The sequence below is a fragment of the Brugia malayi genome, assembly GCF_000002995.4.
Source record: "Brugia malayi strain FR3 genome assembly, contig: Bm_v4_Chr4_scaffold_001, whole genome shotgun sequence".
Taxonomy (NCBI): Eukaryota; Metazoa; Nematoda; class Chromadorea; order Rhabditida; family Onchocercidae; genus Brugia; species Brugia malayi.
The window spans coordinates 10,566,069-10,583,326 of NW_025062478.1; the positions used below are offsets into that span (position 1 = coordinate 10,566,069).

A 17,258-nucleotide genomic window follows, 5' to 3' on the forward strand; every position below is an offset into this window, starting at 1 on the left:
GTCACTGTTCTTTCAGAAATCAACAACAACGTTAATAAGAACAATATCAAAAGCTTTGCTTTTGATTAGCAATTCTATACAAGGAAATTTTTCTCTTCTTTTATCCTCTACTTGTTTTTTCTCTTTTCTCTTATTTTTTGATATTTTATATCCGGTGACTGAAGTGTTAGTATTGGAATGTCCATGAAATTTTTCGCGGGTTTACAAGATTTCTTGGGTTTGCATGATACGTCATCATCAAACAATGAACAGCAGCAACAGCAGGAACAACAGCTAGTATCATCTGCTTCAACAACAGCAACAACACCACCAGCAGTAGTAGTAGGAGCAGCAACAACTTCTTCATTATTATCATCACCTTCAGTATTGTCAGCCAATTTGAACTCCATTGAAAGCGAAAGAAATTCGGTGAAATATATTTCTGATATTAGTAATAATTGCACCGTTGTCCAGAAAGAACAACAACAACTTCAAAAAATAACACTGGACGATTCGAAAGGTTAGTGTTCCATATGGTAGGAAGAAAATTAATTACTTACTAAGATATCCAAACAGAAGCAATCATCTTATCAGTTGTACTTTTACAATTAGTATTTATTTGCTTTATGAGAGCGTTTACCATTTGTATCATCAGTGAAAGTTTTTAGAAACTTCTTGTCATTTTATTTTAATGCCTTCCTTTGTTGTGCTATGATGCTAGTCAAAATTAGTTCTTTGCAAAGCATCCTAAGAAAATTTAGCTAGAGAAGTCATCATATCGTTTCGTTTAATTTGTTGCTAAGAGTTTGGACTGTGACTTTTTCAGAAATCACAGATGCAGAAGAAAAGATACAGCATTGTTCTCATAGACGAAATGTTCATTTTCCGGATGTTATTGTAACGGATTTCTACGATGCACCGACAAATGTCTTCACTAATAAGAGTGAGATAAATTTAACTTGTTGATAAGAATTGAATGTATTGTTCAAGTAATTTTTTTTTACTGATCCAATTAATTTAATCCAGAGCTCTCTTCAAAAAAATTTGCCAGGGAAATATGGAGTTCATTAATAAAATAAGAAAAATGATCATAATTCGAGCAGAGTTAAACTGATCTGAATTCGTTGCTATTCTTTTTGTCAATTTCATGTTGCTTTCGATTCTGTCGTACCGAATATTCGTATTTATATTGATTGCCACTGAAAAGGATTTCTTTGATAAACTTCAAAAGTAACAAAAATTATCAAACACATCGTAGATTTGTCGAAAATTTGTAATTTTGCAATAAGCAGTCATTTGCGACTAATTCATCATGTGTGTTTGTTATCCGTATCATATTTGCAGATGCAAATGACACCAGTGCCATCAGTCTTTCCTACCTAAATGCTTGCAGACGTTTGAGAATCGATCCAATCCAAACTGTGCAAGAACAAATAGCAGTAATTTTTTAATTTAACTTTTTTTGATTTACTTTGAGAAGGAGAGACATTAGGATTTCAGACGCAGTAGCAATTTTTATCAAGTTCATTTACTCCATCAAACAGTTTCTGCAATTCGTTCGATAAAGTTGGTGACACCTAAGATACAGTTTTTGTCACATTTCCTCTTATCTCTTCACTATACAACTTCATTATGCGTAATATGCCTTATAAGAATATTAAAAGTCTTCGTAGCCGAGAAGAAACATTCGACTGACAACCATTGATTAAAATATTATAACAGAATTCATTAAAAATGGAGCTTAACTAATTTTTGGGAAATACTAGCGTTAAAAAGTATTAAGCTGTAGAAATATCCGAAAGTTTCAAATAAATCGAAATAAATAATATGTGTTGATCAGCTGTCTCCTTGTTTCTCATCTCAGCCCCAGCTGTAAGGGAAGTTAATAAAATAGTGTAGGGATAATAGGTTTGTTCAGAAAGATCAGCGTTAAACCATCCTGCGTTCGGTTGTTTGTTTTATGAGTAGAATTTTGTGATTTTTGGATATTTGTCAGCTTTATTCGAGAATTATAAGGATAAAGAAAATATCAAATCTTGAACTCATTGATTATTGATTCCTTTATTTTCTCTGGTAAAAGCTATTTCAGTGTTTTCATCAAGTGGTCGGTGTACGGCAAGAATGTCTCTCTTTAAAGGGTTTGTTTTTTGTTTTTTTTTTTTTTTTTTCCTTGTCATAGTAATAGATTTTAAATGCTGTGAAGCTGTAAATTTAATTTTCTTTTTCTTCCATTGTTTAAGCAATGATGAAAATTTAGTTAATTTCTTTTCAAAAACAAAACTGCTATAAAGTCATAATTAATGATTACCATTGAGAGAAATAAATTTAGGTCATCGCTTATCTTCTGCTGATATGGAATGTTTGGAAGAAATTTTCAATAAAGTTCAGTTTGACATGCTTGATTTCGAATATACCTTTTTAGATGATGATGTAAGTTGTTCAGACTCATTTATGCATAGCTAATTTATTATTTTGTAAAGATTTTTCGTCATATATTTGTTAATCCTGTTGATATTTCTTAATGCTACCAGAAATGTCAAAGCTTAGTCCAATTAGCACTTGCACCGTAATGGGAAATGAAAGAATTTGTTCCAATATAAGGAATTATCAGTCTTTTTCCCAAACAACCTGCGGTCTGCAGGACCGAATATAATTCATAATAATTTCACTGCTTCTGTAATGTTAGAAATTTTAATTCATGAACCTTACGGAATCTTTTTGCAGCTTTTAATAGTGAAATTCTAGGAATGATTTCTCATTATCTTGGTGTGTGATTCTTAATATGGATTATTTGTTTCAGAGTGCTGTCTGCCTTGGTGAGATGCTTGAATTTTATGACTCTGCAGTGAAATTAAATTTATCGTTCAATAAGCAAATCAATTTGCGCGGTTGGCAAGCCATATGTAAAGCTGTAAGGGATGTAAGTTTTTTCGTCATGTTCTAAAATAGAATTGGTTTTATGTTTTCACAAAACTATTTTCAATTTTTGACTACAGTTTTGATATTAAAATGATGTTATAGAGGTTTTCAAGCCTTTGCAATCTGGTGTAATGTTTTTAATGTTCTGAGGAAATCTTTCTCATCTGAAAATGGATTTACCCAAACATTTAAGCTTACTTCAGATCTTTGTCTATTTCGATACATTCGCTTTTTTCCTCTATAGTTTAATTTATCAATTTCATAAAGATACGTATACTTTGAATTCTTGACCTTCGTTTACGTTGAACTTTTTTTTTTTTTGTTGTTGTTTAGGCACCTTCTATGCAATATTTAAATTTGCGCTACACATCCTTATCTGATCGTGCCGTACCAGTGTTGGCTCGAGCTTTACGTTCCCAGTCATCGTTAACTATTCTACATTTGGAAAATGTTTCTCTTTCTGGGCGAAACTTGATTTTAGTCGGTTCGTGCGATATATTTTTCATTAATATCAGATGACGGAAGTGTCTATGGAATTCGAAAATGTAATAGTGTTTCAAGGATTATAATTATGAAAAATACGGGATAAAGTTTCTTGAATGCGGAAAAATTCGGATTGATTTCATTACATAAAATGATAAGGGAATATGATTTTTTTAATCTGTGAAATATTTTGTCCAATGAAGTAACAAGGAGATAAGTTAAATCACTATTAGTACTATTGATTAATATTAGAACTACTGGTACTCTTTGTAAAGTGTATCTCCGAATGAATAATGTAAGCACTGTCTCTCCTTGAGGTGGAAAATTCAGTGTTAATACTAAATTGTTTAAATGAAACATTCTTGTCCTGAACTTGCATAAAATACAATATGCAACTTTCAAACGTACGTGATCTTATTACAGGATGTGCACTAAAGGGAAATACGATGCTGCGAGAGCTTTATTTGGGTGAGAATAATTTACAGCCTGCAGATGGTGCTCATATTTATCAGATTATCATCACCAGTGTATCAATTCAACTGCTTGACCTACGGAACAATCAGTTGCAGGTTTGTGTGTATTTATTTGAAAATTTTAAGTGAATAAAATGGAATCTTCTTTATTGGTTGATAGATGAAGAATATATTACTCAATGTCCCATAGAAAATCTTAAAATACTGAGTAATAATAATGGAGCCAGTAAAAAAGTTCTGTAATTCGTATTGTGTTACCTTTAATGTGACTTAATGTCTTGCTGTTATTATTAATCATTGTGCTGTGGTAATAGTCAGTTTTAATATAGCCAAATCGTCAAATATTCTATTATGAATTTAGGATGGTGGTTTACGTCATATTTGTGACGCACTGAGACACCGTGAAACAACGAAAAGTAGTTCGTTATCAGCACTGGTACTGTGGAATAATAGATTAACAAGTAGTGGAATGGAAGCATTGGCGCAAGCATTGGTTGGTTCTCGGTTACTCTTTTTTATTAGTCTTTACTGATGGATTTTTTATTATCTTTTTTTTTGGGATAATTTGATAGATTTATCGAACTATTTTGTATGAATTTTTGAATGAACTATAGAAACCAGTAATATTTAATAAATGATAGCTAACATTATTGAATTAAAACAGTGGCAAATATTAGTGCTCCAAATACATCAGACATAGTTCTTAGAGCAAAAATCTTTTGGGAAACTGGTTAACGTGTCAATTTTTACACTTCAGATAGAGAATAGTAAATTGGAAACTCTGAATATTGGTAATAACAGCCTGTTATTGGAAGGTATTGTTAAGTTGAAGCCAGCATTACAAAAGAATTGTAGTTTGCAGAGGCTTGGCTTGCAGGCGACAAATCTTGACTGTCAAAGTATGTTCACTCTTTCATCTGTTTAAACTTTATGAGATCTTTTTAGTAAATCCGGAATTCTCTTGATGTTTAATTTTGTCACTTATTTAATATTGTGATTATGCGAATTGCTGATTATGTAATAGCTACCTTAATTCGCCATGTCATCTATCAGACGGTTTTTTTTTAAATATTTTAACCTGAATATCTTTGAAATGCTGAGTATCTTTTATTAAATTACTGAAAAAAGAAAATTGAGTAAATTACTTGAAATTACTGCTATTGTATTTTGCATACTTACATATTGTTTCGCCAATTATTTAAGAATTTTTTAGCATCAGTCAGGTTTCCTTAAGATTAAATGTCGGAGTAGAAAGTAAATGTAATAGATATTTCATGTATAATTGTATTGGGTTAATGCATTGATCTGTTTTTATTTTCTGGTTCAGTCAAATTTAAAGCGGTTATGGAACTGTTTTTAGGTGCAATTGTGTTGGCAGAATGTTTAGCCGATAATAAAGTGATGATACGGCTAGATTTACGAGATAATCCCCATATTGGATCGGCTGGCTTATTGGCACTTCATCTCGCAATGAAAATGAATACTTCACTAACAGTTCTGAATTTGGATATATCGGTTGCCCAATCCAGTAGCTTAAAGGTTTTGCGTTTTTTTATTTAAGTAGCATGTTTTTAGCATTATTTGAAATGTTTATTTTATGCAAATCAAATTTGTTTTAGAAAATTCCGAAGTTAGATGTTAATTCAGTTAGTATTAGTGGAATAAATGGCTTAAACTTTAATGGATTTCTTTATTATAATGTAATATATGGTACAGTGAGATGAATAGGATAGTTCCTATATGATTATATGACTAACACACTTGGCCAGCTATCTAATAGTGCATTTTGCTTAATAGCATAGTCAAGTTGTGAACTAACCTCTTAAATCTGCTTAATATGCAACCAATTTTCTATGCAATGTTTGCACTTTTCATTACACTCGGTTAGTATGACTTTTTCTAGTTAGTTTATTTTCTTTAATACGTCGTGTACATCAATATATTATGAAGTTTGAGATTAATTTTTTCTAAAATTATATAAGTACAATATCTCTTGTGATGCTTGGAGAGCAAGTATTACTGATAAATTACTTGTTTTCTTTTCTATTTGAATACAAAAACACCTGTCTTTCAGGTTAAAGAATATCAGGAGCAATTTGAAGTTTATTATGATGAAATTAAAATGTTTTGCGAACGAAATAAAGAAATTGCACTTAAAAAGCTTTCGGTCCTTACAACAGTCGAAGACGTTGTCGCTGCAACGGATGTGACACATAGCGAAGAGAATACGGAAATGAAGAAGGATGAAGAGAAAGAAGATGAAGAAGAAAAACAGAAAACAAAAATGACAAGAAATGGACAAATTAATAATTTAGAGGTTGCCCAACGAAAAATAGCCACAACATCAAAGAGTCCGATTTGGTTATTAGGTCGATCTTCATCTTTAACATGCACCGAGACTGTCCATGATATCTCAGTGAGTGCCAGTTTCTCCTATGCCATTTTTTTTCCTTCATTAGTGGAATTTCTTTTATAAAAGCTTTGCTCAGAATTATACAATTCTGTCGCCATTGGGGCAATTCGTCAATAAGAGAAATAATGAATGAACTCATATGAAGAAAAATGAAGAATATGAAGCAAGTAGAAGTTTTTTTCTCCTATTTAACAGTTTTTATGCAGCAAAAAAGTTAAAGTGATCAAAAATAAGATGAATGTTATATTTGTATGTATATAAATGTTCATACAAATATAATATTTACACAGTTAATGCTTGAATTGCTTCACATCAAATACCAACGATACATCATGTTCCACTCTTTATTTGAATTCCATTAATTAGGTGTAGTACGGTTGAAGGACATAAATTGATGTCTTTAAACGTCCATTATTCATTGTTCATTTATCAATTTAGGAACGTGTTGCGCAGATGACTCATCATTCATTAGCACTCATTGAGAAAATTCCGGACAGCATCACTACTATCAAAAAACAATCGGATGAAAGTCACCCGGCATTGTTTACGAAAAGTATGATTCTATCGGTTTTTAATACTTTGATAAATCATTTTTATCTAACTAATAAAAATGTCCATTTATCTAATACAGTCTATCCTTAACTGTTGAATTGTGACATTGTCAAAGCTATTTGTAGATTCGTCGAATAACATCAGTATCTAAAATCACGTTAAGCAATAGAACTAATTCTTTGTTGATGTTTTGCCAGTATTTCGGTCTATAGGTAGCAACTTTCTTCAGTTTTTTGATGCTACTAAAATATTAATTATAATACCTTGTCCTTGCTTCTCATGTATTTATATAGTGGCAGAAGTCCGTCAAAAGACTAAGCAGGAAAAAATATCACAATGCTTTACAGTTTCGACGTTAAGTTTGAATGAGATAAAACTAGAAAATTCTTGTTGCAAAAAATAAATTCTGAATTCAGGCGAATTGTCAAAATGTCCATCTCTTCCTTCAATAGCTCCCGGTGACTATCTTGAAGCTGGAGTAAATACACCGGTAAAAAAAATATCACGGCGATTTACAGTTTCAACATCAAGTTTGAATGAAACAAATCCGCGAGATGTCGCTCGAATAAAGTCAAGATTTAAGGTACTTCAGTATTGTTGATGAAGCCGTATTTGGCTAGATTACTATGTCTGATTTCACCTTGAACATGAAAAAATTAACTTCGCAGTTTTAGTGGAATTTTTCTTTTGTTAAAAATTGTCCATTCTTCGCAATTTTTAGGTGGAACAGGTGGGTCCATCGATTCAAAAAACGGCAAAAGCTAAATCAGATGATTGTATTTCACTACAGCGATCACTCAGCGAAAGTTCTGGGGTGGATAGACGGGAACCCGAATTTTTGAGTAGAGAAGATGCAACCCTAGAAGTCGAAAATTTTATAGCTGAAAAATCAAAAGAGTCAGAAAGTTCTGGATTTTCTAGTATCGATGAATTATCAGGAAGCTTTGAATTTCGAAATGGTGAGAAGAGCATAAAATGCACATTATCTGAAGATGTTCAAGGAAAAGATGAAAGCTGTGATACGAGAAATGCGATTAATTCTCACGAAGAAATTACAGCTCAGAAGCACGAATCTGACGAAGATCTTCAGTCTAATTCTGTGCAATTCACTGCTGTCGTTACTTTACAACGTGGACCAGATACGCCACCAATACAGGACTATTTTGGCGATGCTACATTTGTGGTTAAATTCACGGATAATATTGCTCTAAAGCTTGACGTTGAGAAATGCTCTAATTATGAACAAGCTATTAGTGTAAATCATCCGACAGAACAGTTACAACACAAAGAAAAGAATTATGAAAAAAATGTAACAATGCAATCTGAAACATCTCTGTCCAGTTGTTCTGTAGTAGAAGATGATTCTACAGATACGAGTGTAGTAAAGGAAGTAGTTCGAGATGTAATCAATTACGTCGTTTATGAGGTAAACTGTGTTTTTTTTTTTTCCTAAAAACTCGCGTAAGAAGCATTATTCCTTTTTTTGAATTCTAATAATTCTTAAAAACATAGAGAAAGTGAATGGACAGAATGATTTTATAAATTAACTTTTTGGCCATCTTTGGAAATATTTTTTAGTATATAGTTATTATAGCAATAATATTGATGAAATTAATTTCATAGTGATGCCATATCCTGCGTGTCATGAAATTGCAATTCTATAGCTTACTATTTCATTTTTTTGTTCCTTCATGATTATACAAAATTCATTTCATTTATTTTTCATTAAATTCATTTCACGTTGCTTTATTTATTTATTTTTTTTAGATAAGTGACGATGATTCATTTTACTACCGAAAGATTTCATTTGGTACTACAAGCGGCAGCAATGAAAGCTCACCATCGGTTCATTCGTCGTCAGCTATTTCTAGGTAATGCATATAGACGTATAAATGAACTCTGTCATTCATATCGCATAATTCTCTCACTTTAGATATAACTAGAAGAGGAAAGGAGAAGATGATAACTTTAAAAAGATGATTATAATCATAAAGATAATTCATATTTTTAATTTCCAGCTGCATTCAACTTTGATGATCTACTTTTAATTTTTCTTGGTGTGAACCTATTTGAAACATCAGTTGCTCCATCATTAAGATAGATCATCCTGTATTGGTTTAGAGTATCTTCCGGTTTGAAATCCATTTTTCAGCATTTTTCCATAATATTTCCTATTTTCAGAAGTTCATCAAGCTTTACATTGAATCCATCACATGATGCAGAAACGGATGATGATGTTATACGTAATGTAGTACGTGGTTTGGTGCGAGATATATTGTTGCAGGAGAAAGAATTACTGAGGCGAAGTTTAAGGAAGAAACGGCGACATCTTATTACAATGCCTAAAATGGATCATAGATCGAGTAGCTGATTACCTGTCTGCTTAGCAAAATAAAGAGATCCCTTATGTAAGTCTTGTAAATAATGGAAAATATTCTATATCTAACAGTGATCAAATAAGGATATGAAAATTAGTATGCTATAGGCCTATGACCTTTTAATGTTATTTTGATTAGGCATGTTTCCTGATTTGGAAATTTAATTTTGAATTTAATTATCACAACACAGAAATGAGAATTTTATTTTTATGTGTCTTTTAGGCATACCTGTTGTGTAAAATATGTCATATCTGAGTGATTTTTTTTTTTTTCAGAATTACATTTTACCAACCAATTGGATCCTCTTCTCCCAGTACTTTTAAAGGTAGTTAGAATAATTTTAGTAACAATATTTTAAAAAGTAATGATTTATTTTGAGGTGTCATTTCATTTAGGGATGTAGTTTAATTTTACAATTTCAATTTCCTTAACATTTTTGGGTACGGTACTTCAAATAAAGAGACATTATGAAAGCTATTGCATAAGTAAAAATAAAAACCAATGACATGTCGTACAGACTTTTATCATTATTAATGATTTTGCATAAAAACTAAAAAGAAATTCAGACACACGAGCAGTATATACTTTGAGCAATTTCTTTTCTAGTCTTGCAGTATATTTAGTCACGAATTTGTTGTCACCTGTCTCCTTCGCCCCTCCCGTGTTCTCGTCAAATGTTTTTCATCTCATTTACGTTAAGGACATCACTTTCTTCCTCTTCCTATATTCGATAGTGATTCTTTTCGTTGTATTTTTTTTTTTGTTTTTTGTTTTTCTACATTTGCTATTGTTTCATTCTTTTCTCACTGTATTTTCTTTTCCAGATGTGGAAGAATCACCTCATACTGGTTTTATTGCACTTGTTCATAATTCATTTGTATGGTAGGAATAAATCGTACTTGTACATTTACCTGGAAACAATTTTATACATACGTAATTCAAACATTAATCATCGCAATCAATTGAATTCCCTATTCTTTGTTAAACTTCGGAGAATGCTTTTAGTTGAATCCTACAATGGAATAACAGGAAAAATGATAACTGGAAACATTTCTCTTGATCTATTGTTGTTTAGCTCCACTTTACTGTTTGATATCTAAAATTATCCTTTATCATGATAGGCAAATGAAATAATCATTTCGTTGTTATTCATTTGGATGCTTAATTAGTTAGGTTTTATTCCTCACTTTTATGAAGATTAGAATTACTAGCAGAAAAAGTTAGTTAAAGTAGTCTTCTAAAAATTTCAGGAATGTTATATGCAAAGTTATTTTATTGCATATTCATCCAGGTATAATATTTTCCATAAAAGTATATTACAATCATTACAATGAAGTACTTGTAGTACTTGTCTCCTTTTTTGGCTTATATTTATTCTTTGTCTGCTTTACTTTGTGGTCATTACTTACCTGAACTAATTATATACGTCACAGTTTCAGGGTTCTTTTCTTTTTTTTTTTTTCACTTTTCAGTTTATTATGCCTAATATGCATTCTTACTTATGCCTTCAAATCTTTTCGCAATTGAAAGCATTATGCTGTTGTATTGTTAGATTAGAATTGAGATATGAATAATTTGCTCATGAATTTGTCCAGATTGCTGCTAATCATACAAGAATATTTGCTAGAGAATACATTTGTTTAGATTTTGGCAAATATCATTCAGGTAACCATCAAATGCTTCAACCGGAAATTGTTATATTTTGCTTTTTCTTTTTTTGCTTGCTTATAGTTGTCTAATTTACAGGAGGTTTTAAGATATTTCTTTAATCCAGGTACGCTTTCAGTGTTGAAATCTAACTCATTTTGAGCGTAATCAACAACTGTGCAATATCGATTTATTGGAAAGAAGATTGTTCTTTTATATTCATTGAAACAAAGCTTTCATTTATTCTTTATTTAATTCTTCAATCGCTTAATACTATTAAATGTGTTAAAATTAGAAAATTGTAAATAAGTGTTGATTATATATATTGCATTCTTTCTTTTTTTTTCAATTTATTTACAAGTGATGATCAGTAATGTGAATTGTAGAAACTAATCATAACTAATCAGTAATCTTTCTCCATCTAAATAACATGTTTGATTTGTTAAATTTTAGATTTATTTCATAAATTGCAAGTGATAGTTACATTAATAGTTGGCAGTTTTAACATGATAATCCATGAGCAACTCAATGATTTTATTGTTCTTCAAATTCGCGGTTATTCATTAAATTATTATGTCTGATTTATGGATTAAGTTTGAAATTGATTGAAATTTAAATTTAATTAAAACTTTGCTATCTTTTGATAGCTATTTTCAGTGCTTTAATTGTAAGACTTAGCAAATCCAAAATGACATTAGTGTTTACGAAAATTTCCATCATATAACTTAGAAAAAGGATTAGAATTATTTGCTTTTTCTTCTTTCATTTTCAATATGAAATTTCCATGATGAAATTTGGATTTACAATAATATTGTATCAATTGATACTTGTTATCAGTTATACTATTTTAATTGCACATTGATTGTCGCTTACCGTTGTACTTTTTTGCAACTTTTCTCGTATATTCCTGAGATCTTATTATAAATTTAGATAGGAGATAAGAAAAAAACCGTAAATTCTGATCCATCCATCCATTTTTTCTTTTTGAATTATATAAAATAGATTATATGTCGCTATTTAAAATGAAGACGAAAAAAATTTTTTGCAAGAAAGAAAATATCGATTCAGATTTTGGGAAAGACGAGAAAATGTTGGAATATATTACAATACTGATTCTTAATTTGATCCTACGGAATGATTATGATAGTTTGAAAAGATTTCATTTCTCAGAAATATGTTTTGAAATTTAAAGCGGTGTCGGAGTAAGTTGTGCAGGATTGAAAGATTCCGGTTAGGGTCATATCTCATTATAAATAAGAAACTTATTTATTCTTTATGTAATATGAATGAGAAGGAATATTATTATTGCATCACTGCATCATCATCTTCCATGATTCTTATAATAATGGCTTTCATTTCTTTCTTTTTTTGTTTTCCGATGATTTCTTTTTTTGCTTTTCTTTATATAATGTCTGATTGTACATAGTGATTATTCACTAGTAAACGGTGTAACTTTTTGAAACATTTTACATTTTAGTCTAAACATTAACTTAGATTGAATGATACATATGTAACTAGCAACCGAAAAGGTTACTCTGGAAATTCTTCAGGTTGTAATCTGATTATGACCGGAAGTTCAAAATAAAACGAATAAATTATCGCCATAATTCGAGTGTATTAGAATATTAAAATTGCATCATTTAATAATTCTCATCATTTTCTTCCGTATCATTCTGCCTACGGAATATTTTCCTGTAAAGAATAGAGTGAGTTCTATTATTCAAAAAAAAAAAAAGCGAAAGTTTCATAATTATTAATTCTGCAATTCATATTTCTCGAATTCTTCTAGCATTTGAAATTTCAACGATAAAATACCGAGTAAATATACTAAACACAGAAAGGTCTGAAACTGATCAAGTTGGAGCGATGCTGCTTGACATTTTGAATTAACTAAAATTCTAAAATGATTGTTTTACAAATTTGTGAGCATTTCAAAATGATTAATTTACTTAACGAAAAATTCTATATTCAACTTCCATTGTTCGGCATAAAAAGTTGTGTAGAAGAGTAAAAAGCGTAAAAAAATAAATCCACAAAATGGCTAAAATCGATGAATGTCATTAATTGCTCATTGCTAAATAATTTGCTTTGTAGGAAAAGCTTTTCTTATCGATAGAATTTTTTTTTTTTTTTTGTTATTTTTGAATGCTTTTTTATATTCTTTAAATGCTATTTATTTATTTTTATTTATTTTTTTTTTGAAATCTTTTTTTCTCTTTTTATTTTTTATGAATTTAATTCCATCGATTGATTTTAATCAATTCTATTGAATCGAATTCATTCATTCTTCCATGATAGCATGTGAATTTCATTTATTTTAATCAATTCTATTGAATTGATTCCATTCATTCTTCCATAATAGCAAATGTGCAACTTTTATTTAAAATGAATATTTGATATAATTTTTTATGTACATTAGTAATACATTAAATTATAATTAAATTTTTATTGATTGTTAGAGAGATTTGCGGGTAATTAGCATATAGTTAAATATAAATTAAGATTTAATCTTTTCCCGTCAAAAATAAATAATGATAAAAAGGTGAGAAAGCGGAAAAAGGTAAGTGAGTAAAGTGAAAGATATGCTTTCGTATGCTTTTTGGGTGAATCATTTTCTTACCGGAACAAAATGTTTATATCCTGCTAATAAATAACTTTAGCTTATGTACAGACACACACACACATACACATGCACACATACATACTTCAAAATTAGATGAACTTTAGCAAATATAGGTAGAGTAATGGAATAAAACTGCTTCTATATCGATCGATAGAAATGATTGTAAAGAGAATTAGTGAAACTTAAGAAGTATGACTTCACCTTCCTCTGTTTACTTCTGTAATATTTGCATTTCATTGCACATATCTTTGTCACATCTGTCAACATTGATGGATTTCTGCACCTCTCACTTTCAATCTTTAAAGATTTGCAAATTTTTGTATTTGCTAAGAGTAACTGTGAAATTCACTTCAACATTCTATAAAGGAATTTATTATTTGCATTATTAATTTTTGCTATTAAATGTCTCCAAAAAAAAAAAATTTTATTAAAATTTCGTCACGCTAAAATGTAAATGTTGGATTTACAGTAATGCATTAATTATATTCGAGGAGAGTATGTCTATTCATATTATTATGATTATACCATTGTTATCATTGATATTTCCATTCATTTATTGTTCATCGAATTATACTGTTGAAACATTTCCGGATTCATTAGTTAGACCGGATCTTTGTAATCTTAGCTCTCCAGGATTTGCATGTGATCCGGATCAATTACTAAAACGTTTCAATCATACACTTTCCGGTAAGTTCGACTAACTCTTTATCATATTCAGATATTTGCTTTCTTTTTACTTACTGATACAATAATTTTTATGTTTCTATTTAGGAGCAGAATATTTATCAAAGCATTTGCAACGAATTCGTTATGCGACAAATTGTCCATGCCTGGATGTGGATAAATCGTATGGTTATTGTCCTCCAAATAATTCACATGGATATACAATATCAATTGCTATTATCAGATCAATTGGAATGAACGGTGATAAGACGATGTAAGTATGCTTTATATCTATTTGATTAATTTAATTATCTTTAGTTTATTTACAATAAATCACTTTCTTCTTTTGTAATTTTATCACAAATAATTTCACTGTTTGATATGATAGTGATTTTGAATCTAATTTTGCAAAACTTTTTTTATTGAGTAGAATCTAAAAATATGCAATTAAGACAATTTCAAACATAATGTATTCATTTCTTTAAAATACTTTAATAAAGGAAAAAAAAAAAAAAAAACCATTTCGTTTTTCAGGAATGGAGAGGATCTGAATCATACAATTCAGATATTTGCTGAAATGTTACGACGACGACAAAACCGTGGTCAATGTGCTGATGATGCATTGATTGTTGCAGTTGCTGATTGGAAAGCTGTTAGTTTGCAAATTTAATTTTAAATTTGAAAATAATTGATTGGTTTCAACTTCAATTTCAATTACCTATTTGTTTTAGGTTTATACATCAGTGGGTGAAGTGATAGGAAGAGCTCTCACATCAAATATTATCATGAGAATAAATCGAGAAGCTGGTATTTTTTATTTCAAAATTAATATTTTAATGGAAACTTTAGAATCTTATTGTGTAAAATCAAATTATGCAGTGGAAAAAGTTAGAATAAAAAGAAGTGATATACTTAAAAGTTATACAGTAATTGTTTTATTATAACTATTTGATTCTGAATTGATAACACTGAAATCATCGTAGTGTAATGACAAAAAATTTTGGTAGAATAAAATTGGATACTGATTATTTGATTGATTGATTGATTGATTAGTAGTTGATTATCGATCAAATTATGATCGATGATCCATTGCATATACAAATAGCATTCATATTTATTCGTTATGAGCTAAGGTATAAGATAAATTTTAAATAATCAATAATTACATTTTGAATAATTGAGTTGATTTTAGAAATTGAAAATATTATTTGATATACGAAGACAGTAAGGGAGAAGAAATGGCTAAATTCAGTACTTTTTAACCAAAAAAAAAAAAGAAAAAAGAAAAAAGAATAGATTAGATATTCGCCATTCTTATTTAATCACTAATATCTTTTTTATTATTATTTAATCACTAATATCATCGATATCATCGATTTTTTGAGAATATATTTCAAAGATGACAAAAATGATAATTATTTTTTGTATAATTTTAGAATCACTATTTGCTAATGCTAATTATCTTTATGGATTAACATTTATGGTGAATCGTTATGGACAAATTTTACAACATTCGATGCAATCTCCTGAGATAAAGTCTTGGTGGATGATATGGTCACGTGTAATGGACAGTTGGCTTAATATTTTTCTCAGTTTAATTGTCATCATTAGTTTTATAATACTTGTTATCCTTGTTATTATACGATTTTGTTGTAGTGAAAAACAATCATATACAGTGGGTAGGCAATTCATTGATTGAAAATAAAATCAATTTCGTTTTTTTTTTTTTTTTTAACAATTAAGCAGTTATATTCATATCTTATCAGTAAAATTAAACATTATCACTATCTTTTCCACAAATGTATGTACATTTTTAAATTATTCAAAACATCTAACATTTTTATTGATGTTTCTTTTTTTTTTTTTTTTTTAGTTTCCTATTACAGATAATATATTATTAATGCTATATTTAAAGTATTATATTTGAATTTTTTTTTCCTTTCGAATGTTATATTTAAATATGGTTATTTTATGCTTTAGAGCATTAATTATAGTTAAAGTCATAAGAATCCATAAATTAATCTATCGTATATTAATCATGGATTTTTTTTTTTGAATTGTAGATTATTGTTAGCGAAATAATTATAATAAAAAATTAGATTTGCTGATAGCATTGATAAGAATTTGTAAAATATACCAAATATATCGATTAACAAATGTCAATAGCTAAGATTACGAGAATCAATCAAATTATGCTAATAATTGATGAGAAAGTAAGAAGCATGAACAATTAATTGTACATTTAATAATTACTTTATTCAGAATTAGAAGAATTAAGTAAAGTAAACATTTCGGTAATTTCAATCATTTCATTTGCATATTTGATATATTTGAAGAATTTTGGCATTACTTGATCACAATCATTTCTTAGATAGAATTAATCGCATTTACTATCAAATCTGATACAATTAAAATTCTCCAATTTTGTATTTAACTTATTGCATTGCGGTAAAATTGATATTTCTTCTAATTTCCAACGTTGTATTTTTTGTACAAAGCGCTATGTTGCAATTTAATTTGTGATTTCAATTTTAAATATTATCATATTTAATAATTTAAAAAAAAAAGAAAGAGAAAGAATAATGGAATTTGTTTGAAGTGTCTGGAATCGATGATGAAAAAAAAACAAAGAATGAATGAACAAAGACAGAGAAAAGTCTTTGTAAATATCAAATTTTATTGAAAAAAAAAAAAGAGGGGAAAATTTGTTATGGAAATTTTGAAATGTAATCCTAAATGAAAAACTATTTGAGTTCTCTCATAAAAACCGAAATTATTGTTATAAAAAAACATTCTTCAGCAATAAATTTTTCCAAAAATTTATTTTCATTGCAGTTCTTTTTCTTGACAAAATTATACATTACATAGTGGCAGTGTTAAAGAAATGCAAAAAGAAGAAAAAAGAGAAAAAAAAACATTGTGAAGTATTCTCGAAGAAAAACAACAAACTATAAAATATGTTATTTCAAAATATCACAAATAAAATATAACAAAATCTATTCATTCTTTGGGTTCATTAATATTAGATTTTATTTTTATTTCATTCTCGAATATCTTGCAAATCGCTTGAAATTAGACTTCATTCTCGAATATCTTGCAAATCGCTTGAAATTAGACTTCATTCTTGA

The 17,258-nt window shown here is 29.1% G+C and overlaps 2 protein-coding genes across 2 annotated transcripts; both read left to right on the plus strand.

The window, feature by feature from the left end:
* Positions 1–177: 177 nt before the first annotated feature.
* On the plus strand, positions 178–9,190 carry Bm3667 (Leucine Rich Repeat family protein; the record flags this gene model as incomplete). Its single annotated transcript, XM_001895959.1, has 17 exons — positions 178–499; positions 806–922; positions 1,324–1,418; positions 2,069–2,117; positions 2,309–2,409; positions 2,780–2,899; positions 3,232–3,382; positions 3,805–3,950; positions 4,216–4,347; positions 4,612–4,753; positions 5,215–5,393; positions 5,929–6,270; positions 6,706–6,820; positions 7,236–7,402; positions 7,541–8,245; positions 8,587–8,690; positions 9,001–9,190. The coding sequence occupies 17 exons, from the start codon at positions 178–180 to the stop codon at positions 9,188–9,190; spliced, it is 3,177 nt and encodes a 1,058-aa protein (XP_001895994.1).
* A 4,774-nt stretch (positions 9,191–13,964) lies between these two features.
* Bm5179 (Uncharacterized protein) lies at positions 13,965–15,829 on the plus strand (the record flags this gene model as incomplete). Its single annotated transcript, XM_001895960.2, has 5 exons — positions 13,965–14,154; positions 14,239–14,404; positions 14,665–14,782; positions 14,862–14,937; positions 15,567–15,829. 5 exons carry the CDS (start codon positions 13,965–13,967, stop codon positions 15,827–15,829), a joined length of 813 nt encoding a protein of 270 aa, XP_001895995.2.
* Between the last annotated feature and the right edge of the window lie 1,429 nt (positions 15,830–17,258).